A 17701-nucleotide genomic window follows, 5' to 3' on the forward strand; every position below is an offset into this window, starting at 1 on the left:
GGAAAATAGTCATACACTTGTTATGAGTCACAGTTTTGAGTGAAACATTCTGTATAATGACAGGGAAGAGTGAACAACGAATATTCTTCATAGTTTCCTGGTTACGAGGCTTGTCAGTATGGTATCTGCTTCTTCGGTTAGAAAGTATAGTTACGAAACTTTTAACACATCAGATTTCTTGGTTTAAGATTCCTATTGTTCAGTGAAATTTTACACTTGAGCCAACTCAATAAATCACACTCCTTTTTTCTTTTTGATACAGTCAACACTGCGACTGCAAATATTTGATTTAATTTGAATAAATGATGAAAGAGGGCCTCAAACCAAAGCCTTTGTATGTCACTCAAAAACCTTTTTTTTTCTTGCACCTGGTGATCAATCCAGATACGTCTAGTGGCTTGGTTGTAGATTAAATATGATAAAACGATGCTGTCTTTATATGTTGGCTTTCTGTCCATGAGAAGCTTCTATGGTCCAACTCCAACCCTTTGAATCTTTGTGACAGAGACTGTGTGGCTTATTCCATTCAGAAGCTGGTGTCTGAAAATCTAAATGGAGAGAAAACACAGAAGTTTATCTTTGTCTCTTTGCATTATCATTGAAAGTTAGCTGAAAAAGTTTATTTATTCATATGTTATGTATTTAAATATTTTGTTTTTCATACCTGTTCAAGAAACTCAACGATTGTTCCATTGCTGACATCTCCAAAGGAAGTTATCCTTATCCGTAGATGTGCTAGTGACACCAAGCCTATAGTGGTTTGAAAGCATTACATTTGGAAATGAATGGAGCAAAACAAATAAATGTGGAACTATTATTCTTTGTTTACAATAGCAATAATGGAAAGTGCTTGTTTTGGAGAGTCACTTAATCTTGGTATGATTTAAAGTCAACTGACTTTTTTCAGCATGTCACACTGGGATAATACAGTACATTTATGACTTTTAATTTAAAAGAAGAATATTCAGAATTGCGTACCTTCGGTTGTTGTGGTTGAGAGTGGGGATAGGGTAGTTGGTTGTGAAGTTGTAGTGGTTGATAATGGGGTGGTTAACACTGATGGTGAGGTTGTAGTGGATGCGAATGGGGGTGGCGCGGTTGGCACTGCAGTGGTATGATTTACAGTCAACTGACCAGTTGTAGCTGGGGTGGTTGTTGTTACGGTTGTCGTTGCTGCCGTTGTCGTTATTGCCGTTGCGGGTGCTACAGTTGTCGTTCCTGCAGTTGTCGGTGCTACAGTTGTCGTTGTTGCCATTGTGGGTGCTACAGTTGTCGTTGTTGCCGTTGTGGGTGCTACAGTTGACGTTCCTGCAGTTGTCGGTGCTACAGTTGTCGTTGTTGCCGTTGTGGGTGCTACAGTTGTCGTTGTTGCCGTTGTGGGTGCTACAGTTGTCGTTCCTGCAGTTGTCGGTGCTACAGTTGTCGTTGCTGCCGTTGTCGGTGCTACAGTTGACGTTCCTGCAGTTGTCGGTGCTACAGTTGTCGTTGTTGCCGTTGTGGGTGCTACAGTTGTCGTTGCTGCCGTTGTCGGTGCTACAGTTGACGTTCCTGCAGTTGTCGGTGCTACAGTTGTCGTTGCTGCCGTTGTCGGTGCTACAGTTGACGTTCCTGCAGTTGTCGGTACTACAGCTGTCGGTGCTGCACTTATGGGTGATACAGTTGACGTTCCTGCAGTTGTCGGTGCTACAGTTACCAGTACTACAGCTGTCGGTGCTGCACTTATGGGTGATACAGTTGACGTTCCTGCAGTTGTTGGTGCTGCCGTTGTGGGTGCTGCAGTTGTCGTTGCTGCCGTTGTCGGTGCCACAGTTGACGTCCTGCACTTGTCGGTGCTGCAGTTGACGGTGATGCAGTTGAAGGTTAATAATCATAAAATACCAGTTATTTTATTCAATAATAAGCATTAAGTGACTTTTTATAACTAATTTAGTAACAACTTTTTATAATTGTCTTTTGTTAACAAAAGCTCTTTGGGGTTTTGTTTTAATAATTATCAGACGATATTACATTTACAATGTCTGAATTTAGCGGAAAAGTAGTAGTTAATGATAACTTTTCAAAATGTAGGCAGTGGCCACTGATACTTTCTGCCTGCCAGCATTTATGGTAATAACCGTGTTTATGATTCTCCAATGTCCTTTACAGAGGACCAATCAAGCATTAAACAGACTCTTTAGGGTTAACCAAAACTTATGAATCACTTGTAGACAAACCAGTTCAATGAAGTACGTACTCATCTTACAACTGTATCTTCATCAAGTTTTAATAACCTGTCCGATTTTCATATTCATGCTTATAATCAGTCAATATTTTGTAATGTCTAATAATGAATAAACACATTTTTGGCAAATTTTCATGCGGAATAATTTTAGAATTGAGTTTGAAGTTACTCTAATTTATTTGATCAGACAATTAAACTTTTTTTTTTTTTTCTTCAAAGGAGACCTATACGTACAGCATCATTTTGAAAAGGGTCAAATGTATAACAGAATAAAGTCCACTTCCTCATTAGTATTAAAGCTGCTCATTAAATACTCCTGTCTGTCTCCTCTTATCAAAATACCATAAAAGTACAAACATGAAAACCATCACTTGTAATAAATATTTACTTTGTCCAGTGGATCCATGAAGAAATCCCAGCAAAAATATCCAACAAATGAGTTTTCCTTCCATGATGAGAGATGTCACCTCTCAATACACTCGATCTAGATAGGTTTGTGTTTGTGCTTGCACTTTTTATTTAGTTTGAGAAATACTCCACCCCTCGGCTATTCAGTGGGAGTGATAGAAAGAAAGAGCCTACCTTCATATAACCTGAAAAACCAGGTAGAGATAATAACAGATAATGTCTAATCCTTGGCCACTCTGCATCAGCTCATAACTACCACTGATTTATAGAAGACACGCAAATGCGCCAAGTGGGTTTTGAGTTTTGAGCAAATACAGTAACGTTTTTTATTTCATAATTACAGGTGACTGTTGTTGTTTTTTTAAGAAATGTAAGGAATTTGTGGAACTTTCTCAGGGTATAGGTGTCGATTGGATGCATGCTATGTAGAAACAACAATTTTGAACTTAAATCAATCATGTCAATCAATCCCTGCTGCATTTACTTGGAAAATGTATTTGCTAGAGTGGCCCTGTTTGGGGTAAATCTGAAAGCCTCAAGCTGGAATTCCAATCCTAAAACCTGAATTTTTTTCCAGCACAACTGGTTCAAATGGGGGTTTGCTCGCAAGCTCAACAACGCAGAAAAATATTGTTATCTGACTTAAAAACATTAAACTGGATTGCTTTGTTTGTTCCTGAAATATTAAAATATTTTGTAGGTTTGCAAATAAATAACTTAAATTTGTTTTTCGAAAGACACAAGACAGGGATCTCTAAATTACAGCTAACGACTGCGGTTTGTCTGACTCATACAATAACGTGACCGCGGTGTAAAAACGGAGGATGGACAGAGACTTGTTGAGACAGTGTCTGACACATCACGGAGAAGCACTTTTCAACAAGCTGAAATGTGAACAAAGGGAGAACCCAAACTTCCGAGGCGTGATGTCGGACCAGTGCAAGGCCACGCATGAAAGGCATGTCAACAGGTCCACGTTCACCAGGCTTCTCAGGCGTGGTTACATTTTTCAAAATTTTGCATCTCTGTGCGGTTGTTTTCGATCTGGTTTTTTTTGTATATATTTTTCAGCCCAATCCATCTGACCTCTTCTGCCCCTGCTGAACAGTGACGTGAACGTGGCTCTGGGTTTTTACACATTTTCAGGCAGAGGGAGACGGAGGAAACAACTGTGCAGAGGTGAAGACGTGGTTATGAAACTGAGGTCCACCTTGAATACTTTCCATCCTAAAGTTGACTCTCTGGAGCTCAAAGGTTTCTGCAGGATTTTAACAAACTGACTGAGAATCTTTTCTTTTATAATTACAGCTAACTGTGTTGTTTTTTGAAAGAAACGTAAGGAATTTGTGGAAAAAAATGAAGCAAAACAATGGATATATATGAACTTTCTCAGGGTGTAGGTGTTGATGGGATGCATGCTGTGTAGAAACAGCTCGTTATTTCATTGCATTTTGAATTTAAATCAGTAACGTAGATCAATCTCTGCTGTATTTGCTGCTGTATCAAATATATTTACAAGAGTGGCCCCGTTTGAGGTAAAACTGAAAGCCTCAAGCTAGAAGTCAAATCCTGAAACCTGAATTTTTGCAGCACACATATGTTAAACAGGGAAAGTACAGCTACATCAACATTATGAGTTTTCTCCAATGAAAAAACAAAACATTGCATGTAAATAGCTAAACCTGCTGGAAACCTTCATTGAAACTGTCAAACAGATTTTGTGTTTACGTGGTGCATTTCCTCTTCTCCTCTGCTCCCTCTGATTTTGGTCAATTCAAACTCAGGTGTTTACTATTATTACTTTATTTTTACTATTATCGTATAAATTACAGCAATACTACGGGGATTCTAATCTCAACTCTCGGCAGATTAGTTATAAAAGACTGTAAGCGGAGATATATTTATGAGCTGTGTAAATAGTGCACAACACTCCTTACATTTTATACAGAAATCTTACTGCGCCTCAATCATGTTGCACTCAGTTTATTTACCTGTGCTGGAGCCCTTATCTGAATGATTTATATAAAACAATACAAATTGTTTTTGCTGATGGTGTGTGTTGTCTCTGTGTTTCTAATTTTGCTGATAGTCACTGAGATCCAACATCAACTTCTTGTGAATAGTTGGCTTGCAAAAGCTGTATGTAGAACTATTACTGTTTTATCTTTTAGTTTTTGTGAAAAACTTTATACTTTTGCCTCTTAATCCCTAAGAATTTATTAGGTTCATAAATAATAACCTTTGATGAGGGGTTTTGAGTTGATTATTTTAAGGGCTCATTAATAAAACAAAGGCAGCAGACTAACTGATTATTTAAAATAGATCATATTTAATAATTGATTTATCGTGGCCACTATGGTTCCTACATGGAACTTGTTTCTCCCGACATTTTCCGTGTAACACACTGTTGCGCATGCTCACACGTCTATGGTTCCTGCTTGTGCTCGGAAATTTGAACAGTTGAGTTTAATCTGATGCAGCTAAACTCGATTCAATTCAAACCACAATTGTGTTTTGTTTTGTTCTTTTCTTCTCCTTCAGGGAAACGGGGATCTTTTAAAGTGAAAATTGTGAGTTTTTGAGAAGATAAACAGCAGAAACCTCACGTGCCGAAGCGTTAGCATTTGTGTTTGCTAGCGAGCTAAACAACGTTGTTATCTTAAAAACAACAAACTAAATCGCGTTTTCTGTTCCCGAAACATTAAAATATTCCGTGTGTTTTCAAAAAATAAATAAGCTAACTTTTGTTTCCCCCCCCCACTCCCAAAAAAAAAAAAAAAAAAATGACGACTCTTAAGACGGGACTGAATATTTTTAACTCGTACAATAATGTGACCGCGGTGTAAACAACAACAACAACAACAACAACCCGAGGATGGACAGAGACTTGTTGAGACAGTGTCTGACGTATCACGGAGAAACGCTGTTCAACAAGCTGAAATGTGAACAAACGGAGAACCCGGACTTCCGAGCCGTGGTGTCGGACCTGTGCAAGGCCACGTATGAGAGGTAAGTCCATGTGTTTGAAACAACCAGGCCAAGTCGAAGTGATTCACCTGAAAGCATTCAAAAATAATTAAAAAAAAAAAAAGGACAGTTAAATACAATTAAGAACAAGTGATTAAAACACTTGTGCAAACAACAACAAAGTCATAGTGCAGTTTAAGACCTCCTCAAATCTGGTTCAGTGAAAGGCAGCAAACAGGAAAAAAAAAGAAAGAAAAAGTCTTCAGTCTTTGATTTAAAGGAGCTGAAAGTTGCAGCAGGACACTTTGGCCTTGAAACCATCCGGTGTTTTGTAGACCGACAGCATTAAAGTCGATTCTCGGTTCGAGAGGACGCCGGTGGAAAGACCTCAAAACTGGAGGGATGTGATCCAGGTCCTTCGTCTGACTTGACTTTTTACTTTTTAAACGCACCGTTACAGCGTTTACGTCTTTTTTTTTTGTAATGGTCTTAGTGTGGCTGTTCAGATTGAAGTCTCCTTAGTTTGTGGTTTTTAACATCAGCGATTGAAGCTGAGCGCCGACTTTCGATCAGTTCTTCCTCAGTTGATTTGTTCAATGCGTTTACCTTAACCCTTGTATGGGATTATAATCCCCTGGCGGTATAGTTGTGTAAATGTGTGTGTCGTCTGCAGGTTCACCAGAGACTCACCAGGCTTCTCCACAAAATACTCATGTGTGGTGACTCTTTTCGTATTTGTTTTACCTGAACGTTTGACCGGTGATGGGAAGGCTACTTTAGAAATTTAATAGGTTACCAAAAAAAGCTTGATACCCTGTTAAAAATGTAATGCAAATTATTTGAATTACTTTATCGATACAGTTGAAACCAGAAGTTTACATACACTGTGCAAAAAGACACATAACACTTTTTTTCTCACTGTCTGAAGTTAAATCAGACTAAAGCTCTCCTGTTTCAGGTCCGTTAGGATTACCAACATTATTTAACTTTTGCTAAATGTCACAATAATGAGAAAGAGAATTTCTTAGAGAATTTTATATTACTTTCTTTGAGGTCAAAAGTTTACATACACCAAAAGTACTATGTCTTTAAACAACGTGGTCCCAGATGATGATGTCATGGCTTTTGAAGCTCCTGATACGTTAACTGACAACATGTGAGTTAATTGAAGGCACACCTGGGGATGTATTTTAAGGCCACACCTCAAACACTCTGCTTCCTTGTTTGAAATCATGGGAAAGTCAAAAGAAATCAGCCAAGAAATCAGGGAAAGAATCGTGGAGCTCCACAAGTCTGGTTCATCCTTGGGTGCAATTTCCAGATGCTTGAAGGTGCCATGTTCATCTGTGCAAACAATTATACGCAAGTATAAACATGGGAATGTCCAGCCATCACACCGCTCAGGAAGGAGACGGGCTCTGTGTCCCAGAGATGAACGTGTTTTGGTCCGACATGTGCAAATCAACCCCAGAACAAAAGCTAGAGACCTTGTGAAGATGATGGCTGAAGCTGGTAAGAAAGTGTCATTATCCACAGGAAAACGAGTCCTGCACCGGCATGGGCTGAAAGGCTACTCAGCAAGAAGGAAGCCATTACTCCTAAAGAAACATAAAAAAGCCAGATTACAGTTTGCAAAAAGACACCAAGACAAAGACCTTAACTTCTGGAGACATGTCCTGTGGTCTGATGAAACTAAAGTGGAGCTGTTTGGCCATAATGACCACCGTTACATTTGGAGGAAAAAGGGGGAAGCTTGTAGACCTGAAAACACCATCCCAACTGTGAAGCATGGAGGTGGCAGCATCATGTTGTGGGGCTGTTTTGCTGCAGCAGGAACTGGAGCTCTTCATAAAATAGACGGCATCATGAAGAAAGAACATTACCTGGAAATATTAAGGCAACATCTCAGGACATCAGCCAGGAAGCTAAAACTTGGGCGCAAATGGGTCTTCCAAATGGACAATGACCCGAAGCAGACTGCCAAAATAGTTAAAAAGTGGCTTGAGGACAACAAAGTCAATGTCCTGGAGTGGCCATCACAAAGCCCTGACCTGAATCCCATCGAAAATTTGTGGGCAGATCTGAAAAGGCGTGTGCGAGCGAGGCGGCCAACAAACCTGACTCAGTTACACCAGTTCTGTCGGGAGGAATGGGCCAGAATTCCAGCAGAGTACTGTAAGAAGCTTGTGGAAGGATACCCAGAACGTTTGACCCAAGTCATGCAGTTCAAAGGCAATGCCACTAAATACTAAGGAACTATATGTAAACTTTTGACCCTGAAGAAAGTAATGAAAAATTCTCTAAAATATTATCTTTCTCATTATTGTGACATTTAGCAAAAGTTAAATAATGTTGGTAATCCTAACGGACCTGAAGCAGGAGAGGTTTAGTCTGATTTAACTTCAGACAGTGAGAAAAAAAGGGTTATGTGTCTTTTTGCACAGTGTATGTAAACTTCTGGTTTCAACTGTATAAGTAATGTAACTACCGTTTTAAACCGGGCATTAAAGCAGAACATGTAAACTAATTCAAAGTTCTTCAATGTAACTCGAATCAAGTTTGAATGTTTTAATTTTAAAAGCACAACCCGCCAGAACAAACAAAAAAAAACAGCTGACTGCAGCAAAGGAAACATGATCCCATAACTTCAAACCAAGTCTACGTTCAGGTCGATGATTTTAAATGCTTTTTAAATATCTCTTTGTTTTATTCAACGACGACGGCTGTGTCGTAGTTGCTTAAAGTAATGCAGATTGATTTTAATTTATTTGGTAAGACGAGAGGTGTGAATTCAAACAATCAAAACAACACCGTTTTTACGGCAGTGGGAATCATCCCTGCTTTTTCACGGGTTGTTTCAGCTGTGTGGCTGCAGAACAAAGATGTCGGTCTGTCATGCAGTTGATTTAATCTCTGATGAAGATCCGTGAAAAAAAAAAAGTTGAGTAATAATCTCAGTGCGATCAAGAGTGCAGCATTTCAACCGGTTCCATTTAATTTCCCTTTGCGTCCGTCTCACGGAAATCCTTCGTGCAACACTTTGTTTGCCCAGATTTTTATCCAGTAAAGAATGTTTGTGTGTTGTTGTTTTTTTCCGTGTAGCAGCGGTGAAGAGCAGAACAACCCGCTGGTGGAGCAGTTCATCGCCAGGAAGGCCGACATCCTCTTCTGTCCAGCATGGAAGACCGCCACGCCTCAAGAAGAGGAGCACGAGGAGGAGGAGGATGCTGCAGGTGTGTGTTGGTTCGACCACATTAAGCCATCTTCGTACGCAGTGAAACATCTGATCTACAGGAAAGCTGCTAAATTACTCTTTCTTAGCCTCTTTTAACCTCTTTAAAAACTTTACTGGAAAAGGATGCAGAGCTCTCAGAACTCCACCAGAACTCGGTCTGAGCTGACATTTATTTTTTTACTATCAATATTAATCGGAGCATTTTGCAAAGTAATCGTTTTTTTTGTTTTTTTTTCTTTTCTTAATGTGAGAACAGAATGAAACATACCTGAATGACATTTTCAAACATCCTGTTTAGTCACCCGAAGATACACAGAAAAAGACGAAAGCAGCAAAGTTTATTGTTTTTCTTAAAAAAAAATTAAAAAAAAAGATTACTGAATAATAATTATCAAATAATTTATATTAATTAACTGATGATCGATTAATTGATGTAATTGATGAAGTTCTGTGTTCTGTTTGTGTGTCAGATGAAACAATGAGGGTGATTGTGGATCACAACCCTTAACCACCATAACACCTTATTGATCCCCGTGGGGGAAATTCAGTCATCAAGCAGTGGATCAGAGTAATCTTTAACTATGACTTTAATAATGAACATATAATGGATTTTTCACACTTCTGGCAGTTTCGCCCCAAAACATTCAGATCTTTTGGAAGAGAGATGTTATTGCAGAACTGTTGTATTGGAGGACATTGTATTGTGCAGGAAGACCTAGTAAATTGGCCACTGAGTGCATATACATAGGTCACTTCTACAAAAATAAAACAACCTTATAGATAATATGACACAAAATGAATCTAAAATGGATGTGCGGTATATGTGTAAGAATAAAATATGAAGAAGAAGTCTTGTCTGATGCAGCTTTCTCTGCCTGCGCTCTTCCAGAGCCCTGTGCCATCATGCCGCCGGCGGAGTTGTTCATGGAGGTGTCGTACGAGGAGAGAAGATCCATGATGTACCGGGACTTGGAGAGAGGAGACATTGTGCTGGGGAGGATCAACAACATCCGAGAGTACGGCTTCTTTCTCACGCTGCTCTGCACGTCGGGAGGTCTGAAGAGGGACATCGAGGACCTGGAGTTGTCGGTGGGGCGACGAGTCAAATCAGTCAAATGCAAATAATCTCTGGAGGAAGTTCACCAATCAACCGATACCTTTAAACTGCTGCATGAAACATACAAATACACATCCATGACTTTGTTTCACTCTCAATGAATAAGAAGCAGTTGAAAATCATTGCTGACTTTGCACTGTTGTTGTGCAGGAATGTATTTAAATCCATTTCTGTCTGCCTTCAGGCTCTGTGTCACATCAGAGAAATTCCCTCCTCTGGCAGCCACGATGATCCCCTGTCCTACTACCAGATCGGGGATTTAATCAGAGGTGAGTGTCTTAAACAACTAGCAGCTTAATCTCTACACAAAAAAGATAAAGTTGACTTGTAATCATTGTTGTGATGATTTAATGCGGGTTTTTTTTTGGGTGTCACACCTTTTTTTTTTCACCAGTACGATTTTGGTGGAACCTAATAATGGGCTTATTAGGCACTTCACACAGTTTATTAATTTTACTAATAGCACCTTGCTGGATGATGCTGCATTGCAGGAAACTTTAAGCCAAATGTGAAGAAAAGTGTTGGCTGTGTTTCTTTCACTCAGTGCTGTTGTATGTCTGAACACTTCCTTAATCCTGAGAGTCGGGGCTTTAGTTACTATTTTTGTTTTAATCCCACTTGATTTTGTAGCACAATTTTGTTGTTTATGTTGATATTTATCATCACAACAGAGGTTTAACTGCCTTGGAAGTTCCACTGTAAGATGCCCTTATGGTTTGTCGAGAATCGTTTTACCTGTGAAACACTGGACTCAAACCAACATTCCAAAACTTAGACTTATTCAGTTTACTACAAGATAAAGTAGAGAAGAGGAATGAGGAACCAGGAACTTCTGTTTAAGAAATGAATTGTATGTTTAATCTACTATCAAAACACTTGTTTTAAATCAGCTAAGTCACTGATCAATGTGGATAATTTTCAGAAAGTCTGTTAACTAAAGTGCCATCAGGGTGTTGAGACCAACACGACTCACTCCTCTGTCAGGCCTCATATCTCACAGAAAAACAAGTAAAATCTTCTCCCAAGCTGTGTTTTATTTTATTTTTTTCTTTGTAGCTGGACTGAAAGACATCGACCGCTACCAGGAGAAAATCACCGTGTCCCTCCATCAGACCTCTGTGTCTGCCAGCATGGCGCACATCAAACTGGGCGTGATTACCCGGGAGGAGCTGCCCGTACACTACAGGTGACAACACGACAAGGAAGGAGCATCCAGCTACGTTTACTGACCGCTGAAGGAAAAGATCGCTATCAAATTTGTTTGTTTCAGCCTGGCTGAGACTGGACATTCACCGACCCCGCTGTCGATAACGAGTCAAGCTGATGGTCTTTTTTTTTTTTTTTGGCGGCAAATGGCCTCACTGATGTATTAATTCAGCTCAGAAAATAAACCCCTCGAATGCAGCAAATTGTGGCAAGAATTGCTGTAACTGAAGTCATTATGATGAAGTGTTTAGATCCACTTAAGTTTTCACTTCTGCCCACCTCTCGTTTAGTCGTAGCGTCCGTGCAGCGAGCGACTCCAGCCAGACGTACGAGCGTATACTGATGAGTTGCCACGGTTACCACAACCCCTCCGTGGTGGACTACCTGCTGGAGAAGGTGGGCGTCAGCGACACCCACCCACCGTCGATGATGCGAGGACTGCAGAGGTAAACGCGTCGCAGCTGGAATATTTTGTCAGAGTTTCACATTATTTCAGTGAGTCCGGTTGCCTTTAGATAACCGAGATTAACCATGACCTGGAAGTTTTACTGTGTTGTTAGCGACAATGTTTGGTTTCTCTAATGCGATTGAAAATAAAAACCCAGGGAAAAAAAAAGCTCTTTTTAAGATGACGACAACTCGGGTAGCTTATAGAGCTTCTTAAGAGCTCCTTCAGCTTCATTTATTTAAAGATACTTTAACTAATGTCAAGGCATGTTGCACAATGTGCCTACAGCTGTAAGTGGAGAGCCTGGCAAGCAAAAAAAAATGACATGAATGACTCCTTTATTCATCTTTGAGTCACTGTTTATTAAACTTCTACTTTGTATGCAGTATTAAGTGCTTGTGAATGTATCTTGACATGAGTTCACTCTTCAAACTGAATCCTGCTAAAAGGGATCATACAAGTTTTTGCTTTCGATCTGGCAAATAATAGAAGCCTTTCGAAAGAGTTCTTTCATGTGCTTCTTTGTCTCCACAGTAAACTTTTCCAAGAGGAGGATTTTGCTTCTGCCATCAGGAAGAAGCAGTCTGCATCCTGGGCCTTAAAGTGGTAATTTTAAACTATTCAACTTTGACCGCAGGAAATGGATTCTTCTTGTCGGTGTCTAATTGTGTCACTTTTATGAGCTGTCTTAACTTTCCTCCTGCGGTTCCCGCTGACTCGACACGAAAAATAAACCGGACCCTTGTTTTGCGTGTGCTTCCAGCGTGCGTGCGGGTGTGGACCACTTCAAACACGGTCGTCACGTGGAAGCCATGAACGAATACAACAAAGCCTTGGAAATCGACAAAAATAACGTGGAAGCGCTGGTGGCACGTGGAGCTCTGTGGGTTGACTTTCAGGTTACCTTTGATGTCATAAGAGCTCTGCAACTTTGGTTTGGTGCTATAATTTAGAATTTGTGAATTGTGCACCAAGTACTTGGGAGTTGTAAAAGCTGTCTAGATGGTGCGCTTTTATTTTGGTGGATGTTAAAAATGTTTCAGTCCTCTTTAGAGGGTTGAATACGGTTCATTGGCTTCATGTAAATTTGAACATAAGTAGAAACTGTCAAAGAAAACAATCATTTCATTTGTCAGAACATGGTGTGAAGAACAATATTTTGGACACCACAGCTGTTCTTGTTATAATTTCATTGTCTGTGTTGCCATATTCTTTGGCTGTTTCTGCTCCTTATGACGGCAAACCTGTTTTGTATTTGAAACCTGTTGAAGCTCTGTTACGATAACAGAAAAGGGACTCAAACAACACTGAAACTTGCAGCAATGTTGCAAACATGTTAAGATTTTCTTGTATATATTTACATAATTGTGTGTTTCGCACATTTAAGCAAGAACGTTATCAGCCCATCTGTACGCAGTCATTACTTACGTCTTAAAAATCCAGTTGGTCGTAACCAGAGAAACACGTTTCAGCAGTTTGAGAGAAATCCTAAAAATGAAATGAAATCTTCTCAGAACAAACCTGAGAATGAGTTGTTGTTGTTTTTTTTTGCTCTGACTTTGTGTTCGTTCATTGTTTGCTCTCAGGTATGCGAACAAAGGCAGCATCATGAAGGCGATAACAGACTTCGAACTGGCTCTGGAGAGCTGTCCCGATCACCGCAACGCCAAGAAGTACCTCTGCCAGACACTCGTGGAGAGAGGAAAACAGTGAGCGCTTTTAAACCTCCTTTTTTGTTTCATGTGAGCGATCTGCAGCGCTGCTTTAACTGAAACAGAGTTGTTGTTGTTGTTGTTGTTTTTTTACTCAAATTCTACGTCCTGTTCTATTTAACGACAAATCTCACTCTTTGACCGTACAACAAACCTGCTTCGTAAATATAGAAATATCGGTGATGTTGGACCGGAAAGTCACGCAGACACGCGGGAAAATAATTTCCGGCAATAATTTTCTTGAGCTCGTCAGGCTGTGCAACCAGCTCCACCAGTTTTGTTTTGCTTCGCGTTAAGTTCATTGTCAAAGATTCCAAAACGATCTTTGTGAGGAGGAATGTTATTTTTCGTTTCCTGAAACAAAAACCCGGCAAACGCGAGTTCATCACAGCTTTGTTAGTCTCGTCTTAGAAGACGCGTCTTTATGAATGTGGATCTTACATGGACACGTATGTGATGTATGTATTTATCTGTGTATCCCAAAGTCCTCATTATACTGCGGCTTGTCTGGTTTGCTCCAGTAGTAAAAAGGAGGTCACCTGACTGTTGGGAGCAGACGCATTGTAATTGATTTATTTTTATCGAGTCAAATTGTTTACATCGGTTGTTTTGTGTGTCTTAAGACTTGAAGAACAGGAGAAACTGGTAACAGCGGAGGGACTGTACAGAAAAGCTCTGTCCCTGGATGACGCCAACCCGGAGGCGCAGGAGGCTCTGCACAAGATCACAGACACGATACAGGTGCGTGGCCAACACACACACACACACACACACACACACACAATGCACTGTGTCTATTTAAGGCTTAAAGACAGATCAAAGCTACGTATGTCATTTGTAAAAACAGCATCTGACTCCATCCCCCCCCCCCCTTTTTTTTTGTTTTGGTTGGTTTATGTTGTCATGTATGAAGAACAGATGCTTCTCCTTCTTCTGTGAATATGAATTTTGTTTGTAATACTGATGAAGCGTTTTGATGTGTGTGTGTCTGCGACCCTGGGACTGTGCCCTTTGACCCCTCCGACTGCCATGGCCTTGTCACCTGCCTCGTGGGGGCGAAACAAAAAAAACAAAAAAAAACTGCACAACGACTCCTCCTCCTCTGGACGCCGGTGTGTGTGTGTGTGTGTCGTGGCCGTGGTCCAAATACGGTAACGTTGAAACCTTCTCTGTCTCATTGGGGAAAAAAATAAATAAAAAAAATGCTGTTTGAATTCTCATCCATCTGCTCTTGGATCATATGATTGTAAAAAAAAAAAAAAAAAAAAACGCTCTGTGGTCGTGATGCTCTCATCTCCTCCCTCAAACTTCTAACTCCTTCTTTTCCTCCCCATACTTTCTTTTACGCTGGTCCAAACCACTGTTTTGGCGTCCCTGGTGTATGTTTTGGGTCATTGGTGTTTGGTTTTGAATATGTTTTTTTGTGGGCCTTTGCCTGCCTTCCTGCCGTCGTCATGCGTTTCCTCGCTTTGCCCGGCGACCGTAAAGAAATCCATTCGCATGCGAGAAGAAGCGCTGGCCAAGGAGCAGGTCAAACCTAAGAGCGGCCCGACCAGCGCCGAGAAATTACGTAAGATCATAAAAGAGGAGAAGAGGTAAGCTGGCTGATGTTTTAAAGGTGTGGCAGGTAAACCTGCTGCCGGTAAACACGTGATCATCTCATAATTAAAACAAATAAATCATGCGATTAAAAAGAAAAAGATCATCGATTTTTTTTTTTTTTTTTCTTTTCTTTTCTTTTTTAGGATGAAGAAAAAACGGAAGAGATCAGCCTCTTCTTCTTCCTCATCCTCCGCTTCCTCCAGGAACTCCTCCTCTTCCTCTTCGTTGTCTTCCTCCTCCCGCAGGAGGTCCAAGAAGAAGAAAAAGAAGCAGAGGAGGTCGGAGCGCGCGAGTAAACGCCATCGCAGGATCTCGTCGAGGGACAGCCGGAGGAGCGACGAGGGTAAGAGCGAGAGAGACAGGAAGGAGAAAGAGGAGGACGAGGTGGAGTGGTATCCCGCACCTCCCAACACCTCCGCCACTTTTCTCAACCAGAAGGGAGGCCCGGGGTTCGGGGCGATGGAGGAGCTGGAGGTGGTAGAGGGGAAGGACGCAGAAGATAAAAGGATCTGTCAGCTGTACTCTCTGTCAGCGGCTTCAGAGGAGGAAGAGTCCGACGACTCGCGTAGAGAAAGGAGGAGGAGAGGAAGGAACAGCCTGAGCAGAAGCCCGGAGAGGAGGAGCAGGAGTAGAGAGAGCAGGGACAGGCGAGACAGCGAGTCAAAGAGGAGAAGCAGCTTAGATGATAATCGGAGGCGGAAACTCTCCTGCTCGTCGGCGGAGATCGAGTTTTCCCGCAAGTCTAGTTTCCGATCAGAATGTTCAGGACACTCCGGCTGCGCCTCCAAACACTCGGAGAACAGGACGGCACACGACTCCTCGACGAGGAACTCCCTCGACGGCGGTAGGTATGAGAACAGAGGGAGGCAGGAAGTCCGTACCGAAGAGGTAAAGAGAGGGAAGGAAATGAGAAAAGGGAGAGCGGAGGAAGAGAGCAGCAGCTCGGACCGCGGACACGGGAAAACCTCAGAGAGCGCCGGGAATCATAACGAACACGGCGGCACGAGGCCTAAAAAAGACCTCCCGACTAACCTGCTGGATATTTTTAACCAGATTGCCCAGTTTGAGAAAGAAAAAGGAACGAAGGCGAAAAAATAACTCCAAAACAAAAGCTCATATTATCCAGATATAAAAAAAACAAATTTAAAAAAAAGATCAAATGGATGTTTGCTCCGTGAAATCCTTCTCTGCACCTAATAGATGGCCAAATGTGTTGCTGAATCAATGTCCTCAGCTGCTGTAAGTTACTGCAAGTGTTGGAGAAAATGAATTATTTTGCTTTGAGATGTCCTATTCTTTAGGGTAGATTTAAGGCCCGCTAGCAGCTGCTGTGATTTTTAGATAATGGCTCCTCAAAATGGAATAAAATGTGATTTCAAACTCTTCAAATTGTTATTTGAGCTGGTAGAGTAAAACATTTTTCAGTAATTGAATCTTCTTACAGAATACATTTACAAATTTTCCAATTGAATTGAATATTATTATGTACAATCTCTCTGATTTACATATGGAACATTTTGACGAGTTATTATTGCATCATTTGGCTCCACAGGCTTTAAAATCTCTTGAATTGTGATGTTGAGACTTTTTATCGTGAAAGACGATAACTGCCTTATGTTTACTGCCGTGTGCCATGTCGTGCGTGCTCTCTGTGACTTGTTGAAACCTCGCCCCAAACGACCTTGACTGTCAGTGCTTACGGCACTCTTCAGGGCTTTACGTTGTCCAGATGCTCCAGCTGTTTTCCAACACACTTTGTCCCGTAGAGAGACAAACTCGGTTAAATCAATAAAGCCTTTCAAATGTCAAAACCCCTGTGAAGTCCTCGTGCTTTTCCAGTTGTCGTGCCACACGTGTTTCCGATTTCATTCGAATTTTTACTCCCCTTTATGTTTCTTATACTCTTTATCAAAAACTAAATTATAATGACGTATTACTGTCGCTGGTGGTGAATACGGGAGGCTGTAGATGGAAAAACTACTTCAAGCAGAGCAGCACCGACTTGTAACCAAACTCCAAAGTGTGTTTTTGGGGCTGTGTGAATTATTCTCGAGAGGGTTTCCACAAACTTAATTCGGTTTTATCCAAATAAAGACCAAAGCCGACCTGGAAGAGACCACGAGTTAACGAGTGTCGGGAGGACAGCCTAAGCATCCAAGGTCAAAATGATTGTACATAAAAGTCAACATTTTTAACGTGACGGTATCAAAGCGCCCCCCCCCCCAAAAAAAAAAACTCGGTTAAAACCGGGCGGTGGAAATATTCAGCTGTGGGGGTTGTTTCAAGTGAGTTGCACAGGATCCTACCAGAGAGAGAAATAGCGCTGCAGTTTGCCAAGTCATGCTGTTTCTTCTGGCTCGGTAATATGTGTGGAAGTGGATTCATTTTCCAGCAGGGTATTGATCGGGAACACGCGTGGAAGCTGCTGCGTACCGGCCCGTTTGAAGTCCGAGGGAGGGAGGGAGGGAAGGAGGGAGGCGAGGTGAGGGGGGGAATTGGGAAGGGAGGAAACATACTGCAACATCACAAGACACCGATTTGGGATATTCGTTCAACCAAACGAATTCAAAAGATCGTGTGCGTAAGAGGAAGTGAGCACAAATTAGAAATCAAAAATGTTGAGAATAAACTGGATTCAGCTGACTTCCATCAACGTGCCTTCGCATCATCGTTGTCAAAACCAGCCCAGCGTCGGGGCAAATACCCCCCCCCCCACCCCACCCCCACCCTCCCCCCCTCGGTCCGCCGCGCAGGATACCGTGTCGGCGTCACGCTTTGCCTCGCC

The 17701-nt window shown here is 41.4% G+C and overlaps 1 protein-coding gene across 3 annotated transcripts; it reads left to right on the plus strand.

Annotated features, from left to right (window-relative positions):
- The first annotated feature begins 5035 nt into the window (after positions 1 to 5035).
- ttc14 (tetratricopeptide repeat domain 14) lies at positions 5036 to 16727 on the plus strand. Of its 3 annotated transcripts, XM_069704711.1 has the most exons (13): positions 5036 to 5638; positions 8699 to 8829; positions 9721 to 9920; positions 10133 to 10217; positions 11005 to 11134; positions 11445 to 11600; positions 12137 to 12208; positions 12366 to 12485; positions 13189 to 13311; positions 13938 to 14055; positions 14803 to 14909; positions 15060 to 15259; positions 15352 to 15522. In XM_069704711.1, the coding sequence occupies exons 1-13, from the start codon at positions 5505 to 5507 to the stop codon at positions 15417 to 15419; spliced, it is 1644 nt and encodes a 547-aa protein (XP_069560812.1). In that variant the 5' UTR covers positions 5036 to 5504; the 3' UTR covers positions 15420 to 15522. The 3 variants fall into 3 exon arrangements, with proteins under 3 accessions (XP_069560812.1, XP_069560810.1, XP_069560811.1); XM_069704709.1 differs by having other exon boundaries at positions 15060 to 16727; XM_069704710.1 differs by having other exon boundaries at positions 8702 to 8829; positions 15060 to 16727.
- Positions 16728 to 17701: the final 974 nt, after the last annotated feature.

Source organism: Brachyistius frenatus, unplaced genomic scaffold (genome assembly GCF_029030835.1).
Source record: "Brachyistius frenatus isolate BFR_SWC_R1_liver_20210118 unplaced genomic scaffold, ASM2903083v1 Contig_52, whole genome shotgun sequence".
In the NCBI taxonomy this organism is placed as follows: domain Eukaryota; kingdom Metazoa; phylum Chordata; class Actinopteri; family Embiotocidae; genus Brachyistius; species Brachyistius frenatus.

What these genes read in the sequence shown, in the direction of transcription:
- ttc14 (XM_069704709.1), top strand. Translation starts at nt 5,505, where the DNA reads ATGGACAGAGACTTGTTGAGACAGTGTCTGACGTATCACGGAGAAACG. An exon ending in ATGATGCGAGGACTGCAGAG is followed by an intron (nt 11,601 to 12,136) that starts GTAAACGCGTCG and finishes TTGTCTCCACAG; the next exon opens with TAAACTTTTCCAAGAGGAGG. An exon ending in CTGGTGGCACGTGGAGCTCT is followed by an intron (nt 12,486 to 13,188) that starts GTGGGTTGACTT and finishes GTTTGCTCTCAG; the next exon opens with GTATGCGAACAAAGGCAGCA.